Source organism: Mesoplodon mirus, assembly GCF_964341445.2.
Source record: "Mesoplodon mirus genome assembly, chromosome: 5".
Lineage (NCBI taxonomy): Eukaryota > Metazoa > Chordata > Mammalia > Artiodactyla > Ziphiidae > Mesoplodon > Mesoplodon mirus.
This window is the reverse complement of record NC_138980.1, coordinates 95,466,199-95,487,996: the sequence shown is the minus strand read 5'-3', so window position 1 is coordinate 95,487,996 and position 21,798 is coordinate 95,466,199. Positions and strand designations below refer to the sequence as shown.

The 21,798-nt window shown below is 34.5% G+C and overlaps 1 protein-coding gene across 4 annotated transcripts in view; it reads left to right on the top strand.

Annotated features, from left to right (window-relative positions):
- The window catches only part of FER (FER tyrosine kinase), a 479,199-nt gene that overhangs the window by 104,220 nt on the left and 353,181 nt on the right, over positions 1–21,798 (top strand). For all 4 annotated transcript variants that reach the window (XM_082623771.1, XM_082623772.1, XM_082623769.1 and 1 more), the window contains 3 exons: positions 18,384–18,567; positions 20,837–20,974; positions 21,596–21,715. In XM_082623771.1, coding sequence (XP_082479897.1) covers positions 18,384–18,567; positions 20,837–20,974; positions 21,596–21,715 — 442 coding nt within the window. The remainder of the gene's footprint in view (positions 1–18,383; positions 18,568–20,836; positions 20,975–21,595; positions 21,716–21,798) is intronic.

Genomic DNA, 21,798 nt, shown 5'->3' with positions numbered 1-21,798 from the left:
TTTTCCCTCTTTGTTTCATCAGTCCTTTATTCTCCTTTTCCTTTTTTCTGCCTTCTTTTGGATTAATTGAAAAAAATTTATTAAGATTCCCATTTATCTCCTTTGTTGTCTTATTAGCTGTAACTTTTTCTTTTGTTATTTTATCTTTGCTTTACCATAGTATACCTTCAAGTGATGTTATATCACCTTGTGTATAATAAGGAATCCTTACACTGGTATAGTCTTCCTATATTTGTGCTATTGTTGTGATATATTTTACTTTTGCATATGTTTTTAACTTTGTACTATATTGTTAATATTTTTGTTTTTGTTTAGTCAAGTATCTTTAAAATTATAATAAAACATCTTGTATGTTTATCCATGTAGTTATCTTTCCTAGCATTCTTTATCCTATTTGGTATCATTTTACTTTTGCCTGAATGACTTACTTTAACATTTCTTGTAATGTAAGTCTACACGTAGTAAGTTGTTTCAGCTTTTGTACATCTGAAAAAGTTTTAATTTCACCTTTAGTTTTGAAATGATTTTTGTAGGGTATAAAATTTTCTTTTAGCAGGTATTTTTTTCCCTGTTGGGTCTTTAAAGATGTTGCCCTTTGGTCATGTCAAGGAGAAATCTGTTCTAATACTTCTCTTCTTTGCTCTGCATGTTTTATATCCCTTTGGCAGCTTTTAGGATTTCCTTTTTATTGTTGATTTTGAGCAATTTGATTATAATGTGCCTTCCTGTAAGTTTTTTTCTCCTTGTGTTTGTGGTTTTTGAGCTTCTTATATCTGAGAGTTTATAATTTTCACCAAATTTGGAAAGCTTTCAGCCATTATTTCTTCACATATATTTTCTGTCTACGTCTCTCTTTGTGCTGTCCTTTGGAGACTCCAGTTACATGTATATTAGGCTGTTTGTATTTGCCTCACAGCCAACTGATGGTCTGTTTATTTTTTCCCCTTGTCTTTTTAGCTTTCTGTTTCATTTTGGTTAGTTTCTATGATTATATCTACAATTTTACTAATCTTGTTTTCTGCAGTGTCTAATCTGCCTTTAATCTCATGTAGTATATTTTTCATCTTAGGCATTATAGATTTTGCCTGGATAATTATGATGTGGGTCTTTTCTAAAATCTTCCATGTGTCTACTTAACACATTAACCTAAGTTTTACAGTCTTAGTGGACTTCATCGTCTTCATTTGTTCTGAAAGCTGTTATGAGTTTATTCACTCCCAGATTTCTTTTTGGTTCACTGTAATCTCCACTTTTTCCCCCCCAATTCATTCCCCACCACGACTTCCCCCCCTTGGTGTCCGTACGTTTGTGCTCTACATCTGTGTCTCTATTTCTGCCTTGCAAACTGGTTCACCTGTACCATTTTTCTAGATTCCACATATATGCATTAATATATGATATTTGTTTTTTTATTTCTGACATACTTCACTCTGTAAGACAGTCTCTAGGTCTATGCACGTCTCTACAAATAACCCAATTTTTTTCCTTTTTATGGCTGAGTAATATTCCATTGTGTATATGTACCACGTATTCTTTATCCATTCATCGGTCAACGGGCATTTAGGTTGCTTCTGTGACCTGGCTATTGTATATAGTGCTGCAATGAACATTGAGGTGCATGTGTCTTTTTGAATTATGGTTTTCTCTGGGCATATGCCCACTAGTGGGATTGCTGGGTCATATGATAATTCTGTTTTTAGTTTTTTAAGGAACCTCCATACTGTTCTCCATAGTGGCTGTACCAATTTACATTCCCACCAACAGTGAAAGAGGGTTCCCTTTTCTCCACACCCTCTCCAACATTTGTTGTTTGTGGATTTTCTTATGCCCATTCTAACTGGTGTGAGATGATACCTCATTGTAGTTTTGATTTGCATTTCTCTAATAATTAGTGATGTTGAGCAGCTTTTCATGTGCTTCTTGGCCATCTGTATGTCTTCTTTGGAGAAATGTGTATATAGGTCTTCTGCCCAGTTTTTGATTGGGTTGTTTGTTCTTTTAATATTGAGCTGCATGAGCTGCTTGTATATTTTGGAGATTAATCCTTTGTCTGTTGATTTGTTTGCAAATATTTTCTCCCATTCTGAAAGTTTTCTTTTAATCTTGTTTATAGTTTGCTGTGCAAAAGCTTTTAAGTTTCATTAGGTCCATTTGTTTATTTTTGTTTTTATTTCCATTACTCTAGGTGTATCAAGAAAGTTCTTGCTGTGATTTATGTCAAAGAGTGTCCTTCCTATGTTTTCCTCTAAGAGTTTTATAGTGTCCGGTCTTACATTTAGGTTTCTAATCCATTTTGAGTTTATTTTTGTGTATGGTGTTAGGGAGTGTTCTAATTTCGTTCTTTCACGTGTACCTGTCCAGTTTTCCCAGCACCACTTATTGATCAGACTGTCTTTTCTCCATTGTATATCCTTGCTTCCTTTGTCATAAATTAGTTGACCATAGGTGCATGGGTTTATCTCTGGGCTTTATATCCTGTTCCATTGATCTGTATTTCTGTTTTTGTGCCAGTACCTTATTGTCTTGATTACGTAGCTTTGTAATATAGTCTGAAGTCAGGGAGTCTGATTCCTCCAGCTCTGTTTTTTTCCCTCAGGATTGCTTTGGCTATTTGGGGTCTTTTGTATCTCCATACCGATTTTAAGATTTTTTGTTCTAGTTCTGTAAAATTGCCACTGGTAATTTGATAGGGATTGCATTGAATCTGTAGATTGCTTTGGGTAGTATAGTCATTTTCACAATGTTGATTCTTCCAATCCAAGAACATGGTATATCTCTCCATCTGTTTGTGTCACCTTTTACTTCTTTCATCAGTGTCTTCTAGTTTTGTGAGTACAGGTCTTTTACCTCCTTAGGTAGGTTTACTCCTAGGTATTTTATTCTTTCTGTTGCAGTGGTGAATGGGATTGTTTCCTTAATTTCTCTTTCAGATTTTTTATCATTAGTGTATAGGAATGCAAGAGATTTCTGTGCATTAATTTGGTATCCTGCTACTTTACCAAATTCATTGATTAGCTCTAGTAGTTTTCTGGTAACATCTTTAGGATTTTCTACATATAGCATCATGTCATCTGCAAGCAGTGACAGTTTTACTTCTTTCCTGATTTGGATTCCTTTTATTTCTTTTTCTTCTCTGTTTGCTGTGGCTAAAACTTCCAAAACTATGTTGAATAATAGTGGTGAGAGTGTGCAACCTTGTCTTGTTCCTGATCTTAGTGGAAATGGTTTCAGTTTTTCACCATTGAGAATGATGTTGGCTGTGGGTTTGTCTTATATGGCCTTTATTATGTTGAGGTAGTTTCCCTGTATGCCCACTTTCTGGAGAGTTTTTTTATCATAAATGGGTGTTGAATTTTGTCAAAAGCTTTTTCTGCATCTATTGAGATGATCATATGATTTGTATTCTTCAATTTGTTAATATGGTGTATCACATTGATTGATCTGCGTATACTGAAAATCCTTGCATCCCTGGGATAAATCCCACTTGATCATGGTGTATGATTCTTTTAATGTGTTGCTGGATTCTGTTTGCTGGCATTTTCTTGAGAATTTTTGCATCCATATTCATCAGTGCTATTGGTCTGTAATTTTCTTTTTTTGTAGTATCTTTGTCTGGTTTTGGTATCAGGGTGATGGTGGCCTCGTAGAATGAGTTTGGGAGTGTTCCTTCCTCTGCAAATTTTTGGAAGAGTTTGAGAAAGATGGATGTTAGCTCTTATCTAAATGTTTGGTAGAATTCACCTGTGAAGCCATCTGGTCCTGGACTTCTGTTTGTTGGAAGATTTTTAATCACAGTTTCAATTTCATTGCTTGTGATTCGTCTGTTCATATTTTCTCTTTCTTCCTGGTTCAATTTTGGAAGGTTATACCTTTCTAAGAATTTGTCCATTTCTTCCCGGTTGTCCATTTTATTGGCTTAGAGTTGATGGTAGTAGTCTCTTATGATGCTTCGTATTCCTTCAGTGTCCATGGTAACTTCTCCTTTTTCGTTTGGAATTTTATTGATTTGAGTCCTCTCAAATCAATAAATGAGTCTGGCTAAAGGTTTATCAACTGTGTTTATCTTCTCAAAGAACCAGCTTTTAGTATTATTGATCTTTGCTATTGTTTTCTTTGTTTCTATTTCATTTATTTCTCCTCTGATCTTTATGATTTCTTTCCTTCTACAAACTTTGGGTTTTGTTTGTTCTTCTGTCTCTAGTTCCTTTAGGTGTAAGGTTAAATTGTTTATTTAAGATTTTTCTTGTTTCTTGAGGTCGGATTGTATTGCTATAAACTTCCCTCTTAGAACTGCTTTTGCTGCATCCCATAGGTGTTGGATCATCGTGTTTTCATTGTCATTTGTCTCTAGGTATTTTTTGATTTCCTCTTTGATTTCTTCAGTGATCTCTTGCTTATTTAGTAACGTATTGTTTAGCCTACATGTGTTTGTGTTTTTTACATTTTTTCCCTGTAATTGATTTCTAATCTCATAGCATTATGATTGGAAAAGATGCTTGATATGATTTCCATTTTCTTGAGTTTATCAAGGCTTGATTTGTGACCCAAGATGTGATCTATCATGTAGAATGTTCTGTGTACACTTGAGAAGAAAGTGTAATCTGCTGTTTTCGGATGGAATGTCCTATAAGTATCAGTTAAATCTATGTGGTCTATTGTGTCACTTAAAGCTTATGTTTCCTTATTAATTTTCTGTCTGGATGATCTGTCCATTGGTGTAAGTGTGGTGTTTAAGTCCCCCACTATTAGTGTGTTACTGTTGATTTCCTGTTTTATAACTTTTAGCAGTTGTCTTATGTATTGAGGTGCTCCTATGTTAGGTGCATAAATATTTACAATTGTTATATCTTCTTCTTGGATTTATCCCTTGATCATTATGTAGTGTCCTTCCTTGTCTCTTTTAACATTGTTTATTTTAAAGTCTATATATCTAATATGATTATTGCTACTCCAGCTTTCTTTTGATTTCTATTTTTATGAAGTATCTTTTTCCATCCCCTCACTTTCAGTCTGTATGTGCCCCTAGGTCTGAAGCACTGCATTTAATGTTGTCCAACAGGTGTCTTAGGCTGTCTTCATTTCTTTTCATTCTTTTTTCTTTATTCTGTTTGATGGCAGTGATTTCCACCATTCTGTCTTCCAGGTGACTTATCCTTTCTTCTGCCTCAGTTTTTCTGCTGTTGATTCCTTCTGTGTATTTTTCATTTCAGTTATTGTATTGTTCATCTCTGTTTGTTTATTCTTTAATTCTTCTAGGTCTTTGTTAAACATTTCTTGCATCTTCTCGATCTTTTCCTCCATTCTTTTTCCGAGGTCCTGGATCATCTTCACTATCATTATTCTGAATTATTTTTCCGGAAGGTTGCCTATCTCCATTCATTTAGTTGTTTTTCTGGTGTTTTATCTTGTTTCTTAATTTGGTACATAGTCCTCTGCATTTTCAGTTTATCTGTCTTTCTGTGAATGTGGTTTTCATTCCACAGGCTGCAGGATTGTAGTTCTTTTTGCTTCTGCTGTCTGCCCTCTGGTCAATCCCCACTTGTTTATGTTGTAGAAAATATACATCATGTTTACCTATATACTTATATGCACGTCCTTCTTCATATTGCCATGTAGTACCTTTTTCCAAAGTTAAAAAATATTTTTTAAGAGTAAGTGTATGCTAATTTTATAAAAAATTAGGAATACCATATTGAACCAGATGGTATTGAATTAAGTGAATTGAAATATGATTTTGCTTTGATGTTTTTTAGTTTACTTGAAGATATATTGAAATATTAGAAAAGATGGTCAAAATAACTGCTTCACAGCTATGTATTCTGATAGCTAGAATTACACTATGGTTTTATATTTACCAAGCCTCAAAATACCCATAAAGACATTTGTGGGGTTTCTTTACATGGGTAGAAGTCTGAATGCTTCTGCTTTATTGCATATCATATTCAGGAAAGAAACAAGAAAGGATGAGCTCTTCCCTATTGTACATGCCTATATCAGTCAGGCTAGAGAAGTTTGAAAGGAGCTCTCTTCACCCCTTTTATAACAAGAGCAGGGAAACAAACTCCTTTTCAAATTCTTTTTTCTCTATGAGAAACAAAGAAGAATGCTAAAAGATTGGTAATATTCCTGATTATTTACACACCCTCACTTACCCTAAGCAGACATAGTAAGAGGGTACCTACTGCTAGGACTGTGGGGAATTAGTTGGAAGACTCATTCAAAAGTAAATTTTTCTCTAATTGGGAAGTAGATTTTCTTAAATTGCCTCTTCACATATTATGAATAGTTCTGTGATATTTTATAGCCAATTAAAATTGATTAGATCCATTGAGTTTTCTCTTTAGAGTACTTTAATATGCAAACCAGTTTGAAATGAGTCCAGACTTGAGACAGATCGTTAAATTTATGTTTAAATAAATCTAAATTTAAAAAATGAATAAAACTTTGAAAAGGCTCTTTTAGTTGATTTCCTTATTTTGAGTCCACTAAGACTGTCAACTGGCTTTCTTATTTGATAATCACCAAATCTTAGAGATTTTTAAAAAGTCAGAATCATGTATGGATGATGCATGGAGGTCCTCTAGAAAAGTACTACAGAATTCAAATTCACCTCTCAGTTCAGCATATGAAAGAAATGCATTTTGGATACATGACCTACTAAAGACCAAAGTAGAGTTCAGGCTATGTTTATTGATTATCAGTTTTGTTGAAATGACCTGAAAGTGGGAGGATTTGTCTTTTTTTGGACCTACTTATTAATACATGATCTATCAGCAGCTAATTATGGCATGAATGCTTTTCACTGCATGGAGCTTAATATGATAGGACCTTTACAAGGTCATAAAAAGTAATGGCACTCTTAGTTATTAATCTAATTTGCATTGGGTTAAAGCTGCAGAAATTGGAGTGACAGCTGTAATATTTGCATCAGATGCTGAGATGTTATGTGGGATGGAATATGCTACATGATTAATTTATATTCTTCAGATAATGTCCTAAAAATAATATGAAAGTTCAACAATATGATTTGTCCCTATTTTGCTAAGTTTTATTAAGTAAACAAAGCTAAGTTTCATATACAACGAGATTAAGAGAAGTTATGTCCTTTTGCTGATTTTCCTCTATATTTTATAGGTGAGCTCCTTAACAATATTAGTTTTGGACTTGATTACTAGAAAGATGATATAAACAGATGCAGAAGGTAAAATTGTAATCTTTCTATAACTTTTAATTTTAAAAAATTATTTAAGTTTAAATTAATTTTTTTAAAGTAAGAACTATATTAATTTGTACATTTTCTTGTTATGTGCCAGGCACTGTTATTTCCATAACTAATCTTGTAGATAACAGAACACATGGTAATCCCTGCCTCCTTGAGCTTACATTTTAGAGCAGAAGATAGTTAATTAGTAAAATAAATAAGTGAAACATATAGTATGTTAGGTGGTAAAAGGTACAGTGGAGAAAACATGGTAGGTAGATAGGATGTTGAGAGGATGATCAGGTTAGTTGTCATGGAGAAAGACATTTAAATGCAGAGTGAAAGAAGTGAGGGAGTGAAGCATATGATTACCTGGAGCAAAGAGTACTCCATGTAGAGGGAAAAGCCAAAGCAAAGTCATTGAGATGGGATCATGTGTGGCATATTTGAGGAGTGGTATAGACACCTGTGTGGCTGTAACTGAGGGATTGATAAAGGAAAGGTGTGGAGGTATGAGATGAGGTCAGAGAGGAAGAATGATGGTGGGTGGTACAGGAGGCACAGCTTACCCCGGATCTTGCTGGTTCTTTTAAAACCCTTGGGCTTTTACTGTTGAGTAAGATGGGAAACCATTGGAGGGTTTGAGCAAAGGAATGATGTGAACTTACATTTTAACAGGATAGTTCTGGTAGCTTTGTTGAGAACCATATGAGTGGTTGGGGAAGGATGTAAGTAAGATTACTTCTAGGCTATTGGAGTAATACAGGCAAGGATTCATGCTGGCTTGGACCTGGGTGGTAGCAGCAGAGGTGATGAGAAGCAGGCAAATTCTGGATACATGTACAATTGATTCTTGTTATTTATAGTAGTTATATTCTAAAAAGTCACTGTGAATACTAAATTAGCATTAGCTGATTAGTGAATCATTGCCGCTGGTGAGCATAACATAAGGAATTAGATCCCTTTAAGCAGGGTCACAACATTTTCGGCAGTTGATCAATAAATACATCACTTTGTTTTTTGTGTGTTTCTGTTTAAGGACACTTTCTTTAATATATATTGTTGACTCATTAACACTGAACTCACAGCTAGCAGTACTATAACTCACGACTAAACAAAGCTATCTAACACACATTTGCTCTATCAGGGACATCACAGCCTCCTTGAGCATAAGAATACTCGGCAGCACTTCAGCACTCTGCTTGAGGGTCATTTTAAAAGCAAAGTTACCATCGAAAAGCACAAAAATGCAAAAAGTGTGGAACTAAATAGACTACAAAAAAGAGTTTACAGTAGAAGAGCTGAAACAAAAAGGCCGAGCATAGCTTTTCAACCTCAGTTGAGAATGTGTGTATCAGGTGACTCCTTTGCTGCTCTGCATGTGTGCATGTCCATGATTGACCTGAAAAGCAATGTGTATATCAATTTTGGGATTAAAAAGAAATTTTAGGCAGTAGGTCAGAATTCATGGAAATATGGAATCCATGGATACTGAAGATTTATTATATACTGAAAGTAGAGCTTAAGGATTTGCTGATGAATTAGATGTAGAGTGTGAGAGAAAGAAAGAAGTCAAGAATGATTCCAATATTTTTGGCCTGAGCAATGGGGAGGATGGCATTGTTGTTACTGAGATGGAGAAAAATAGAGGAGGAGCAGATTTGGAAGTGAAGATCAGGCATTTGGTTTTGAGATTCTTATTAGACATCTAAGTGGAGTTGTCAGATTTGCACTTGGATCTCCAAGTTTGGAGTTCCAGGGAGACTTCTGGGGTTGAACTATCAATCTGATTTTTAGTTGATATTTAAAGCCATGAGATTTGATGATATTACAAAGGGTGTTAATTAAGATAGAAAAGAGTCCTAAGTCTGAGCCTAACATTAAGAAGTCACAGAAATGCAGAGGACATTGTAAAGAAGACTAAGACAAAAGGAAGACCAAAAGAATATATTATTCTGGAAGCCAGGTGGGGTGAAGGGATTTCAAGGAAGAACAAGTGATCAGGTGATTTGCAGTTGCATGCTGCTAAGACAAAAGATGAGGAGTAAAGTTTGGATTTAGCAAAACATACGTTATTGGTGACTTTGACAAGAACAGTTCCAGTGGAACAATAGAAGGAAACACCTAAATGGGATAGGTTTAAGAAAGAATGAGAAGAAAAAAGCTGGAGATAACTAGTATACACAAATCTTCTTAGAAGTTTTGCAGTAAAGGGAAGGAGAGAGATAGGCAGTTAAGTAAAAGAAGTAGAGTCAAGGGGGAGTTTTTTTTTAAGATTAGGAGCTATTATAGCTTGTTTGCTGACAAAATGTTCCCATGAAGAAGGAAAAGTTGATGAGACAGCAGAATGAAGGAAGAATTGCTGGAGCAATGTCTTTGTTATATAGGACTAGAGAATGGATCTAGTACCCAAGGGAATAGATTGGTCTTAGCTAAGAGCAAGGGCAGTTTATTCATTGAAATAGTGCAAGAGAGGCTACAGCCTTATTCAGATAAGAGGTTAGATAGAGTGGTGAGAGCTTGTGGAATTTCCCTTGAGATGCCATTTTTTCCCCTCTCAGTGGGGTCCATGGGCTCCCTCTTCATACTTTATATGGTTCCAAATTCAAAATCACAAGGTACAAATCAGTAAGTAGATAGGGAAAACTTTTTCTCCCACGTATTACCCAGTTTTTTTTTTCCTCCAAGGAAACCAATATGATGTTTCTTCTAGATATATTCTACTCATAACCTGTGGCTTTTAAACCACTTCATTAAGGATATTCATCAACTTATTAGATAACCTTGTATATTATAGCACATTATTAGGAGTTTTAGATCATGACTAGTTAGTTATCCATACTAAATATATGGTGATCTCTACACTCCCCCTTCTACAATTATATCCTAACATTATGATGACTGTTTTGTGAACCTCCATCTTAATTTTCTTGTCAAGCATTTTTAAGGAAGAGACTATGAATATGTGTCTCTCACAGAACTTAGGATGCCATGGAATCTGGATTAAGATTTAAAAGATGAATGCCCTTAATTTGCTGTAAACATTGTTCTCCCACACACTCGACTAGTCTTATAAAGTAGAATGATAGTGTTTTTTAAAAAAAATTCTGGCTGTCTTTATCTATTAATATTACCTATAGTGTAAGCATACCTGCTTTGAAACATACATATTAAAACTAAGTTTTTTTTTCTATCACTGAGACTTTTAATCTCTAGGCTAAATAATTGAATCTTTTAGATTTAGTGAATATTCAGATACTTTTGAGCTTTAATCAATTTTTACAACTTTCCATTTTTAACTTTTTATTTTGACATTATTTCAGACCAACAGAAATTTTGAAAGAATAATACAAAGAATTCCCATATATATTTCACACATATTCTCCAAATATTAATATTTTAGCACATTTACTTTATCCTTTTCTTTGTCTGTACATGAGAGAGAAACAAAAACTGGTTCTTTTGTCATTTTGACATGTTCCTGTTATTTATTGAGCACTTATTTTCTGGCTCATCTTATACTTTTTCTGCTCTAGGTCTTGCTTCATTTCCCTAAGGAGCCATAGTTCCATTTAGTAGAAAATAGTATTTAGAAACCAATATTTGGGCACTGGGTGTGCTCATTCCTACTGGGATGTCTTTGTTTTAGGTCCTTTCAGTGGATATAGATAAGAAATAAGCAAATGTATGCACACACACACACACACAAATACATCTGTGCCTATTTCTATACCTATTGCTCTATCTATATTAAAACTGAAGTATTCACATTGATATTTCCGATTCCAGTTGAACACCAAATAGTCCATTCTGTCTTTTCCTATTTATGTATTTGTAATTTCCTTCTCTGACAGTGAGACACCTGGCTACTATTATTCACAATCTACTTACTTGTTCAATCCTAAAATAACAGAAGATGATTTCAGAATTGCTAATTTATGCCTCTGAAAAAAGAAACCTACTGACTACAGTTCAGTATTTGTTTAGACCTCTTTTTGTCTTTAGTCTTCCTCTGTAGTCAAATACTGTTTCCAAAGTTACTTGGGTTAATGCTTTCCTTCCCCACTCCTTTCAGTGTGGTTACATTACTCACTGGGAAATACAGTTTGGTTCATTTGTTTCTATTGTGTCCCATTTTATGTTGTTTTTCTGCTCTTACCCTTGTTGATTTTGTTTATTTTGTTAATGGTTAGACATTAATGGTTTCAAAAGTCAGAACTGTACAAAAGTAGATATTTAGAGAACTATATCTTCTTTAACTATATCTCTTTATTTCTTATACAAAAACTACAATATTATGATATGCTTTTTTATTTTGATTTTCTACCTGACATTGTATCCTGAAAGATCTCAGTATTTCAGTTTGTAGATTTCTTTGTAATTCTTTTTAATTGCTGCATAGCACTTCATTATAAGTTATTCAAGCACTTTCCTGTGTATGGACATATAGTTTATTTGTAGTTTTTTCAGTTATTTACACTACTACCATGAATAAGCTTGTGTGTAAGGTTTTTTTTTATTGTTGAAGGAATATCTTAAGCATAAATTTCTAGAAGTGTGAATGCAGAGTCAAAATGTAACTGTGTGTGTAGTTTTGTTAGATGTTGCCAAATTTCCTTCTATAAAAATTGTACCAATTTACATTCCCACCAGATATGTATGAGTATCAGTTTCTCCACATCCTTGCCAAAACAGTGTTTGCCAATTTGGTAGGTAATTTTGATTTGCATTTCTTTTATTATGAGTGAGGGATTGAGGTTGGCCACCTCTTTATATGTTTAAAGGCCATTTAAAAGTATTTATTTTTTAGTGAGTTCTTTTGCGCATTTAAAAAAATTGAAGTTTGGTCTTTTTTTTTCTTAAAATTTTAAGAATTTAAAAGGTATATTACAGTGAATAGCCCTTTATCTGTTATACATGGTACATACATTTTCTGTGAATTTGTTGGTTGTTGTTTGACTTTATGGTCTTTTGTTCACAAATGATGATACTTTAGCTACTCATACTGCCGTGAGAAATAAACTGTCCTTTGTCTCTGTCCCAAGAGTCTTGTCTCTTTTGCCCACATCCATGAAATTGAGGCAGCCTAACTTTTTAACTTGCCAAGCAGGGTAGAATCTCATTCTTTTCATGTTCTTGACAAAGATTTGTGTCCTTTTATTTGTCTTTATTTTCTTTTTCTGCAGGATTTTTTCTTTTTCCCTTTACCAAAGGCCCTTCGTTTTAACCATTTCTGCCTGAAGTATTACCTTTCTAAGACTGCCTCCATTATCTTCCATATGCACTTTTAAATCCCTTCCTTGTAGTCAGTTCGGTGATCTACCATTACACGTTTTCAGTACTTTCACATGTAGGGTGGATCATCTTATTCTTATGGTGGTTTTAGACGAGCCTTAGGCATACTGCTAGCTCTTCTCTTCTCTCTTTAGTGCATTTTTCTTTTCTTTTTTTTTTCAGAACAGTCTTTGGTGTCCATGAATGCTTGCAGTGGGAGGGTGAGAGATCATTTGCAAAGATTTGATGTTTATTTTTCTACTCACGGAAAATTTAAAATTTGGACATTCTCTGCCTATTATACTGAGGGTGCAGGTTTTGTTTTTCTTTTTGTTCTTTATTATATTTTTAGGTGATATGTGGGAGATTCAGAATTATGCTGCTGCCCAGCTACTCAGAATCCCCCCATGCACAGCTTTGCAGTTAGAGAATATAGCTTTGGGACTTCCCTGGCGGTCTAGAGGTTAAGATTCCAGCCTTCCACTGCAATGGGCATGGGTTTGATCCCTGGTCGGGGAACTAAGATCCCTCAAGCCGTGTGGCCAAATAAATAAATAATAATTAAGAAAAAAAAGAGAGAATACAGCTTTGACCATGGTATATCATTCAATTTATAGGTTATTAAAAGACTGTGGGTCAGTTGAATCTAGCAGTCACTATATGCAAGGAAATGATATTTCCTTGCTTGATATTTCCAAACTAGAGAGCTTGCTTTTTTTTTTTTTTTTTTTTTTTTGCGGTACGTGGGCCTCTCCCTGCCGTGGCCTCTCCCGTTGCGGAGCACAGGCTCCGGACGCGCAGGCTCAGCGGCCATGGCTCACGGGCCCAGCCGCTCCGCGGCATGTGGGATCTTCCCGGACCAGGACACGAACCCGTGTCCCCTGCATCGGCAGGCGGACTGTCAACCACTGCGCCACCAGGGAAGCCCGAGAGCTTGCTTTTTAAAGGTATTTTATATTGAATTTTAAAATATCACGGTTTTAGTTCCTTGAACAGTTTAAAACTCATAATGCATTTCAATAAATATTTCTTGATTGATACGTCAAATTTTCTTATACTAGGAAATTTATTAAAACTAACACAGTATGGATGCACATCTTGTATTTTTTTTTTTTTTTTTTTTTTTTGTGGTACGCGGACCTCTCACTGTTGTGGCCTCTCCCGTTGTGGAGCACAGGCTCCGGACACGCAGGCTCAGCGGCCATGGCTCATGGGCCCAGCCACTCCGTGGCATGTGGGATCTTCCTGGACCGGGGCATGAACCTGCGTCCCCTGCATCGGCAGGCGGACTCTCAACCACTGCGCCACCAGGGAAGCCCACATCTTGTATTTTTTAATGCTTCATAGGAGCATATAATCAAAAAGCTTTTTTCAGCTCTCCAAATTCTGTGTCTTCTTTAGCCTTTGTTGTTAACTGTGCATTGTGACAATTTTCTGCCATTTGATTTCCATCACAACCCAATGGATTGAGAAGGGCACATGATTTAACTCCTAGGATTAAAAATTAGACGCTAAAATTTAGATTAAATGACTGCTTGGGTTGCACAGCTAAACAAAGGAGAAGCTGAGATGAAAATTGACTCAGAACATCACTGAGTAAAATAGGTAGCTCATTCATTGTTCCCACATATCATACTTGAACTTTAGCTTCCAAGTGAAAAAACATATGTGGACATTTAGGCCAAATAACTTGTAAGTTAAGATGAATTCTCATTCATTTTCTTTTTACTCAGAGTAATAAGTAAACGTTATATAGTTGAGGAGGAACGTTTTGAAAGAAAGGAAAAATGTAAGGTGGGAGAATATTTATCCAAATCAAAGCGGAGACTACTTGCAGTTTACTTTTGGAAAATAATCACTTCTCATTTATTATCCAGAGGCTTTTCACCATAATATTTTAAAAATGGTAAATGCTTCAGAAGTTTATAATAAAAAATACTTGACTTTCTAGACTAGCTTAATGGCTAGTCTAGACTGTCTCTTATAAATGTCAAACATACATAATTGAGTTTTGCTGGCTTCATAATATTGTTTGTGGCATGACATGTTGTATACACACTCTGCTACTACAAACATTAAACGGGTTTGTCAACAAGTGGTGGAAAAGAATTGTAATTCAACCTCTTTGTGAATTTCATTATGTGGAGGAGGAAAAATTGAATGTTTTTCTCCCTGTTAATTGACACATAGAATAACTCCATTCCCTGCTTCAGTGCTTCTCATCATTTGAAAAAAAAAAAAAAGCATACAGCAACAGAGGTATGATTCTGTGTCTGTCATTAGAATTTATTCACTCTGTGTACTTCACATTAATTTTAAGCTCAAGTGTAGTTCTTTAAAAGTTAAGAAAGTATAATATTGATCTAGATATTCTGAACCAAAAAGCTGTGTGGCAGGAATGGTGGTGGGTAGTATTTTGCAATATATTTTACGTGAATGGAATTAAAAAAAATTTAGTTGTAACTATGGTTTTCACACAGTATTACTATTTCTTGAATTTACTTACATAGTCTCTTTGGAACCCTAAATGTTTATTTTAAAACAAATCAAGAAAAAGTACAATAGAATCCCGTTTCAAATCATGGCAAGTGAGCTTGTTTTTGAAACTTTTTGTTCATGTCTACAAGGGAGGAAGTATGGGGTGCATGCCCAAGTACATCTTATAACCAAGTGCAGCTTTAAAATCTGTGCAAATAGGAGGACAGATGGGTGGTTTAAATGGTTTAAATGTCTCCATGAAAATGTTTGTGTGGAAAGATTGACTCTTGAAGTTACACTAAAAAATCTAAGTAATTAATTGGGAATAATAGAGTTCATATAAAAAGCAATATTTTTAAAGAAGTGACATAGAATATGGACTTCATTGAATTTACTAGTTATAATTTTTTAACTTATAATAAAAATCAACAAATTAGAATACAGTACTCAAATATTGTTGCCTTATTTTCTTATTATGAACACGTGGACCCCAGAAGACTTCTTTATTACTTAGAATTAATTTATCTGCATAATTGTACGTGAACTTTTGAAATGTCTGTTGTCAGAATTTGTTGAATTCCAAGCAACAGCAACTTAAACTAGTTTAAAAATAATGAATCAAAAACAAAACAAAGCAAAACAAAACCAACTCAAAGAAAAGGGCCTTAGGAAGGGCTGTCCTGGCAACTTCTGCAGCAAGTGTTCATGGACTTTCACTCCAGCAGGTGTTCAGGCATTAATGTGACATAGCTTCCAGCCGAAAGATTGGTACCTATTTCGTTGAGAATACAATTTGGATCTTGGGTGGTATCTTCACATGGGAGTCTCCCCCTGACTCATGTGGGTAAGCAGAAAAGGGGGTTGTCATTTTAGAGGAAGGCTGCAGGGCTGGCTGTAGATGTATCAATTGTACTGGCTCTTTTAGAAATGTGTTTCTGCAAGAAGGTGCTAAGTAGCAATGTTTATGGGTAAATAAATATAGTATTCTATGAAAAAATTATTAAAGCAATTGAACAGGTAGGCAGATGTGTTCCTGGGAATGTTAAAAAAATCATTTGTGATTAGCATTATTGAAGTGGTTTATTAATTCCTAAGTTAATGCCATACAGAGTAAGTTACAACTACTCTAGGGATTTATATTAGATGAGGCAAAAAATTTATTGGTTTCTGAATGAACATTTTTAAAAATTCATAATTCAAATGATAGAATTTTTAAAAAATCACAGAGCATCCTTCATAATAAGGGGAAGAATTTTTTAATGAATTTCTTATTTCAGTTATGTATTTAAAATTTTATATGATTATTTACTGGTTCATGGTGTAAAATATATTATCCTGTGGATTGCAGTCAAAAAGTGAGAAAACCCACTCGTTTGATGGCTAATGTTATCTTTTTCTGACCCCTTCAGATCAGAACTGAATTAATTATTTGCTCCCATCCTCCCACTGTAGTGAAATCTCTTTCACTCTGTATTAGAATCTCTTTCCAGTCAGCTGTGAAAGGGTTAGGAAATATACTCTAGTGATTAAGTTATTTTCTTATCAACAGGTTCTTTATGTTATAAAGTGAAATAGGTTATCCAGGGCAACACTTTGTGAATAACTTGGACAATTATGAATATCCCTCTGAATAGGAACCAGCTAATGGTCTTTGGTTAGAGAATTATGCTCTGTAAAATATTATATGCAGCTCCCCGGAAGAAGTCAGTGATGGTTCTAGTATCCAGAAGCACTAGAATTTGTTAGTAATAGAGACATACCAGTCTGCTGGAAAGTTCTGTTTCCTTTTTCACCAGCTGGATGTAGTTCCTTGCCTCAGAATTAGAAAAATGATGAGAAAGGCAAGAAAATTGTTCTAATTCTATTGCTATACCTGAGCATGTTCTGAGGTTTCCTCTGTCTGCAAAATCCCCGACCTTTTCTCTGCTTTTGGCCCTCGGCTGAGGACATTGTCCAATAGGGAATACTTTTCTGACTCCTGTCTGTAGGGAATACCCAGATGGATGCTGAGCCTGAACAGAGTGGAAGCAGAGGAGAGCCTCTGGTGTCTAAAATTCTCAACATAAGATCTATTTTGGGGAAAGATTCATTTGGAGGAGTCTCCTTGGATAGAGGGCAAAAATTAATATATACTTTGAAAAGTTTATTCCCTAAATCTAAATAATTGACAAGAAATATTTGTTCAGTTTGCATCAAACATTGACGATCTGCTTAAAAATTTCATTTATTTGTATAGCCACTCATTTATATTCCCAGTCTGTAAATATTTTCTGAATGATTTTAGTAAAGGAACCACAAAAAGTTTTTTTTTAATTAATTTATTTTACTTAATTTATTTTTGCTGGGTTAGGTCTTCGTTGCTGCGCGTGGGCTTTCTCTAGTTGCAGCGAGTGGGAGCTACTCTTAGTTGCGGTGCGTGGGCTTCTCATTGTGGTGGCTTCTTTGTTGTGGCGAGCGGGGGCTTCAGGAGTTGCTGTGCATAGGCTTAGTTGCTCTGCGGCATGTGGGATCTTCCTGGACCAGGGCTCGAACCCGTGTCCCCTGCATTGGCAGGCGGATTCTTAACCACTGCAGCACCAGGGAAGTCCACAAAAAGTTTTAGTTCATAAAATTATCATCTCCTAGACTTCTTCTGCATCGTTTAAATTTCTCTGCTTGATTTTTAAGTCATTCACAACCTAAAACTGTCCTACCTGTACAGACATATTTCCTTCATTTCCTCAAAACTTGCTGTCTTTGAGCTTACTGCCTTGCTTGCCTATGGAACATTGCTTATTCTCTTCATGTTTTCACTCAGTATTCCAAATCACTAGACTATGGGCTGTACGTCAAAGACTCTGTTTTGCCAAATACTCAATTCTCAGTGTCTAGCACAGTTCCTGGGGGTGAACAGTTAATAATATTTACTGAATGAAAGGAAGGAAGAAATGGAGAAAGAGAGGGTGAGAGGGAGGAACTGTTGTCTATCCTGTCTTTCTTATACCTTTCCAGACTTCACTCATCTTTTAAGGTCTCTTTTCTCCACAGTCTCCTCTGACTTCCCTGGTCTTTATTCATATCTCAAACCTAGACCTCAAAGTTTAACATTATTTACAAACTTTCTTGTTTTCTTGGTTATACAATTTCATGTGCACTGTTGTTCCAGTTTGGTGTGAGCTCCTTGAAGATGAGAAGGATCATATATCTGTACAATTTTTCAAAAAATTGTACATTAACCTTTATTCACCAAACATTTACTGCAGTGCATACTTCCTTCAGAGCATCCTTTGTACAAAGTACTGGCAAATAAACATAGTATGTGTTCAGTAACCTTTTGATTATTCATAAAATATATGAGATAACATGAAATAGTGGTAACTCAGTTTGCACATAGTGAAGATAGAACTTTTAAAATTATCTCTTTGCTAACTTTATTGAATTTTTTTTTCAGGGAAAGAAACTGAAAAGGCTAAGGAACGTTACGACAAAGCCACAATGAAACTTCATATGTTGCATAATCAGTATGTATTGGCATTGAAAGGGGCGCAGCTTCATCAGAGTCAGTATTATGACACTACACTTCCTCTGCTTCTGGATTCCTTACAAAAGATGCAAGAAGAAATGATAAAAGCACTGTAAGATACATTTCCTATTTGATATAAAATCCCTTCATAAAATGATTTTAACATTTTTTTTTCTGCTAGTTCACCTTTCGTATAAAAATTGTCTTTGTTTTGTAAGCTGCATCATTGAACTAGCTCAATGGGTATTTCATACCTATTCTACCTTGGTTTTCACTTCTGTTATCCTTTCAGTTTACGCTCACTCAACTCCACAACCTTCTAGCTAGCCCCAAGAATGTCTCTTATTTTTGTATGTTTTTGTTTTGCTCCAGTTAGCTAGAAATTTAACTGAAAAAAAAAAATCTTTAGTTTGCCAAGTGTTAGTTTTTGTTTGTTTGTTTGTTTTTTGCCATGCCACACAGCTTGTGGGATCTTAGTTACCCAACCAGGGATTGAACCTGGGCCCTCGGCAGTGGAAGCACAGATTCCTAACTACTGGACTGCCAGGGAATTCCCTTGACAAGTGTTAAGAAGTGGATATCTACCTCCAGAGGATTGGGTTTAAATCTTTAGCAACTGATAAGCCCAAAGGAAATAATTTTTTGGTTTATTTGCCAGCTTTTTGTTGTATGAGATTAAAATGAACAAATGTTTATTGAAGTTCTGCTGTATGCAAAGCACCCTGGTGCTTGCAGATGTAGAGATGAGTAGGTCACAATCTTTGCCTTCAAGGAGCAAACAACGTTGGTCAGTAATTCAAATGCATACATGCTTACCATACAGATCAATTCAATATGCCACCCTATGGTAGACTTTATCTCCTTTATTTGCTGGTTTAGGTGATCCCCCATTTCCCAAAAAAAGATAAAGTGTTTTTAGTCAACTTGAATATGTCAACTTTTAAGGGTATTGATGAAATAGTGAAATGTCTACTTAAAATATTTAATTCATAAATTTAGTAATGTCTACTTTAAATTACATATTGTTGATCTATAAACATTTCCTTTCCTGCTTTCATTTTATGAATCAATATTTTCTCAAACTCTCCATATGAATCTTCAATAATAGTGTCTTCATCATTGCAAGAACATCCTTTTTTAAGACATACAATAGTTTCACACAGTGTATTATCTTTACTTTGTAATAAATTTTTTTAGATCTAGCATTTAAAAAAATCCAAGCATGATATAGTATCACTGAAATTGAATCCTATGTCACAAGTACTCATTCATATAACATTAGGAGACTTCTTCCTTTTTTTCCCCATTTGTCTTAAAGATGTGTTAATGATCTCCACATCATAACCACTTACTGTTTTGCTTTTTAAGAATTATCTAGATAGTCTTATTTACATTAATATCATTCAGTACTTTCAATTATGAGGTCATAACCCCAGGAATATTTACTAAATCTGTATTAAATTTCTCTGCCTCCCTCTTTTCTTTAAACTGTGTCTATCAGGTGATTTCTGTAATCATTCCAAGCTAGCATTGCCTGAAGCAGTTTGAATTTAATTTTTTTTAACCCAAACAGTATTTTGCTGTTCAGAATGAAGTAATTGAGAGAATGCTTCATAATAAGAGAAGTTTTGTAGGATTACTTTTTATAAGTGATGATTTTGGAAAAGAAAAACAAGCAAGGCCTTATATTTATTTGGGTATATGCAGGATAAGCTTGTTTGTCTGCACTTTTTAAGGCTACTAATGAGCAAGTGTATATTTTTACAGCATAACATTCTTAAGTTGGAGATTGGGTCTTTGTAACAGAATAGTTTTTCCTTTTGCATTTATTAGATAAGCCTAATAACTTTTATGATTATTTTTGCTACTAGCTGGAGGTCAGGAGAAGAGATTGAGATGTCATTGAAGGTATAAACCAATTAAACTCTGTAAGTATAATATGAAAAAGAGCAGAGGCCCAGGAGCAAGAGAAGAACCAGGAGCTAGGGCATGTGAGGAAGTGGCAGGCACTGAATGAAACATTAAATAGACAGGAGTTGATCCACAGTTCCATGTTATGGAATCAGCATTTCAGTGGTGATGTTTAGAAACAGAAAGTGATTAGCACTGGCTTACACTTTGGATATGTTAGATAGATATTGGAAGATGTAATGCCTTACTCTAGATCATTTACAATTATTATATTATATCAAATATAAATTATTAATCTGTACACGTGTGTAATCTCTTCACTTCACTATCCAGGTATATGAAATAAGGTGGTGCGTTAAATCACCATCTGTAAAAATTGGCATTATATTGCATATTGTTTTAAATCCTTTTTGGGCCTATGTTTCTCTGATAAAACTTTAAAATGTTGTAAAGTCTTCTTTTCTTTTCAGGAAAGGTATATTTGATGAATACAGCCAGATAACCAGTCTTGTTACAGAGGAAATAGTGAATGTCCATAAAGAGATTCAAATGTCAGTTGAACAGATAGACCCTAGCACAGAATACAATAATTTCATAGATGTTCACAGGTATGTGTGATATTTTCATTCTTCTTTCAGTATTTATAACAGTATTACTTTTTTTTTTACCATATAATATTTAACTGAATTAAAATAAGAAACATTGAAGAGCTTGTTAGGAAATAGGCTATTTCATATTAATTTGTTTTTAATTATTTTCAAAATCCTTTCTCAATGACGATAACTATTTAATTTATATAATGATCTTGAAAAGTTTTTCAGTTGTTAACTACATCACTGCTTAAACCCATATTTAATCCATGAAATTGTATTTTCTTTTTAACAATTATATAATAATAATAAACTAATGGTTTTCTGTTTGTGTTAAACTTTATAGTAATAATACATCAATTATTTTTTCATGCATGCATCATCTTATTTTATACTCATTACCATCGAGGAAGGAATAAAGCAGGTTAATATCTGTATTCTACAAATGAGGAAGCTAAACTGAAATTACTTGACTAGATCTTTGAGGCCTAAGGTTTAGTTTGATTTATTCTATTTGTTTTTACTCTACTTTGTTAACATAATTTTAAATAAGAACAAATATTCTGCCTTTGGTATGTACTAAGACATATTATGATAGTACATTCATATTGATAAAAATTATTTGGCATACTTTACTAGAACGACAGCTGCTAAGGAGCAAGAAATTGAGTTTGATACTTCCTTACTAGAAGACAATGAAAATCTACAGGCAAATGAGATTATGTGGAATAATTTAACAGCAGAAAGTTTGCAAGTAATGTAAGTATTTAGAAAATCTGAAGCTTAAATATTAGTGTTACTACTTAATAGTTAAACTTTATCAGATTTAAAATTCTAATTTT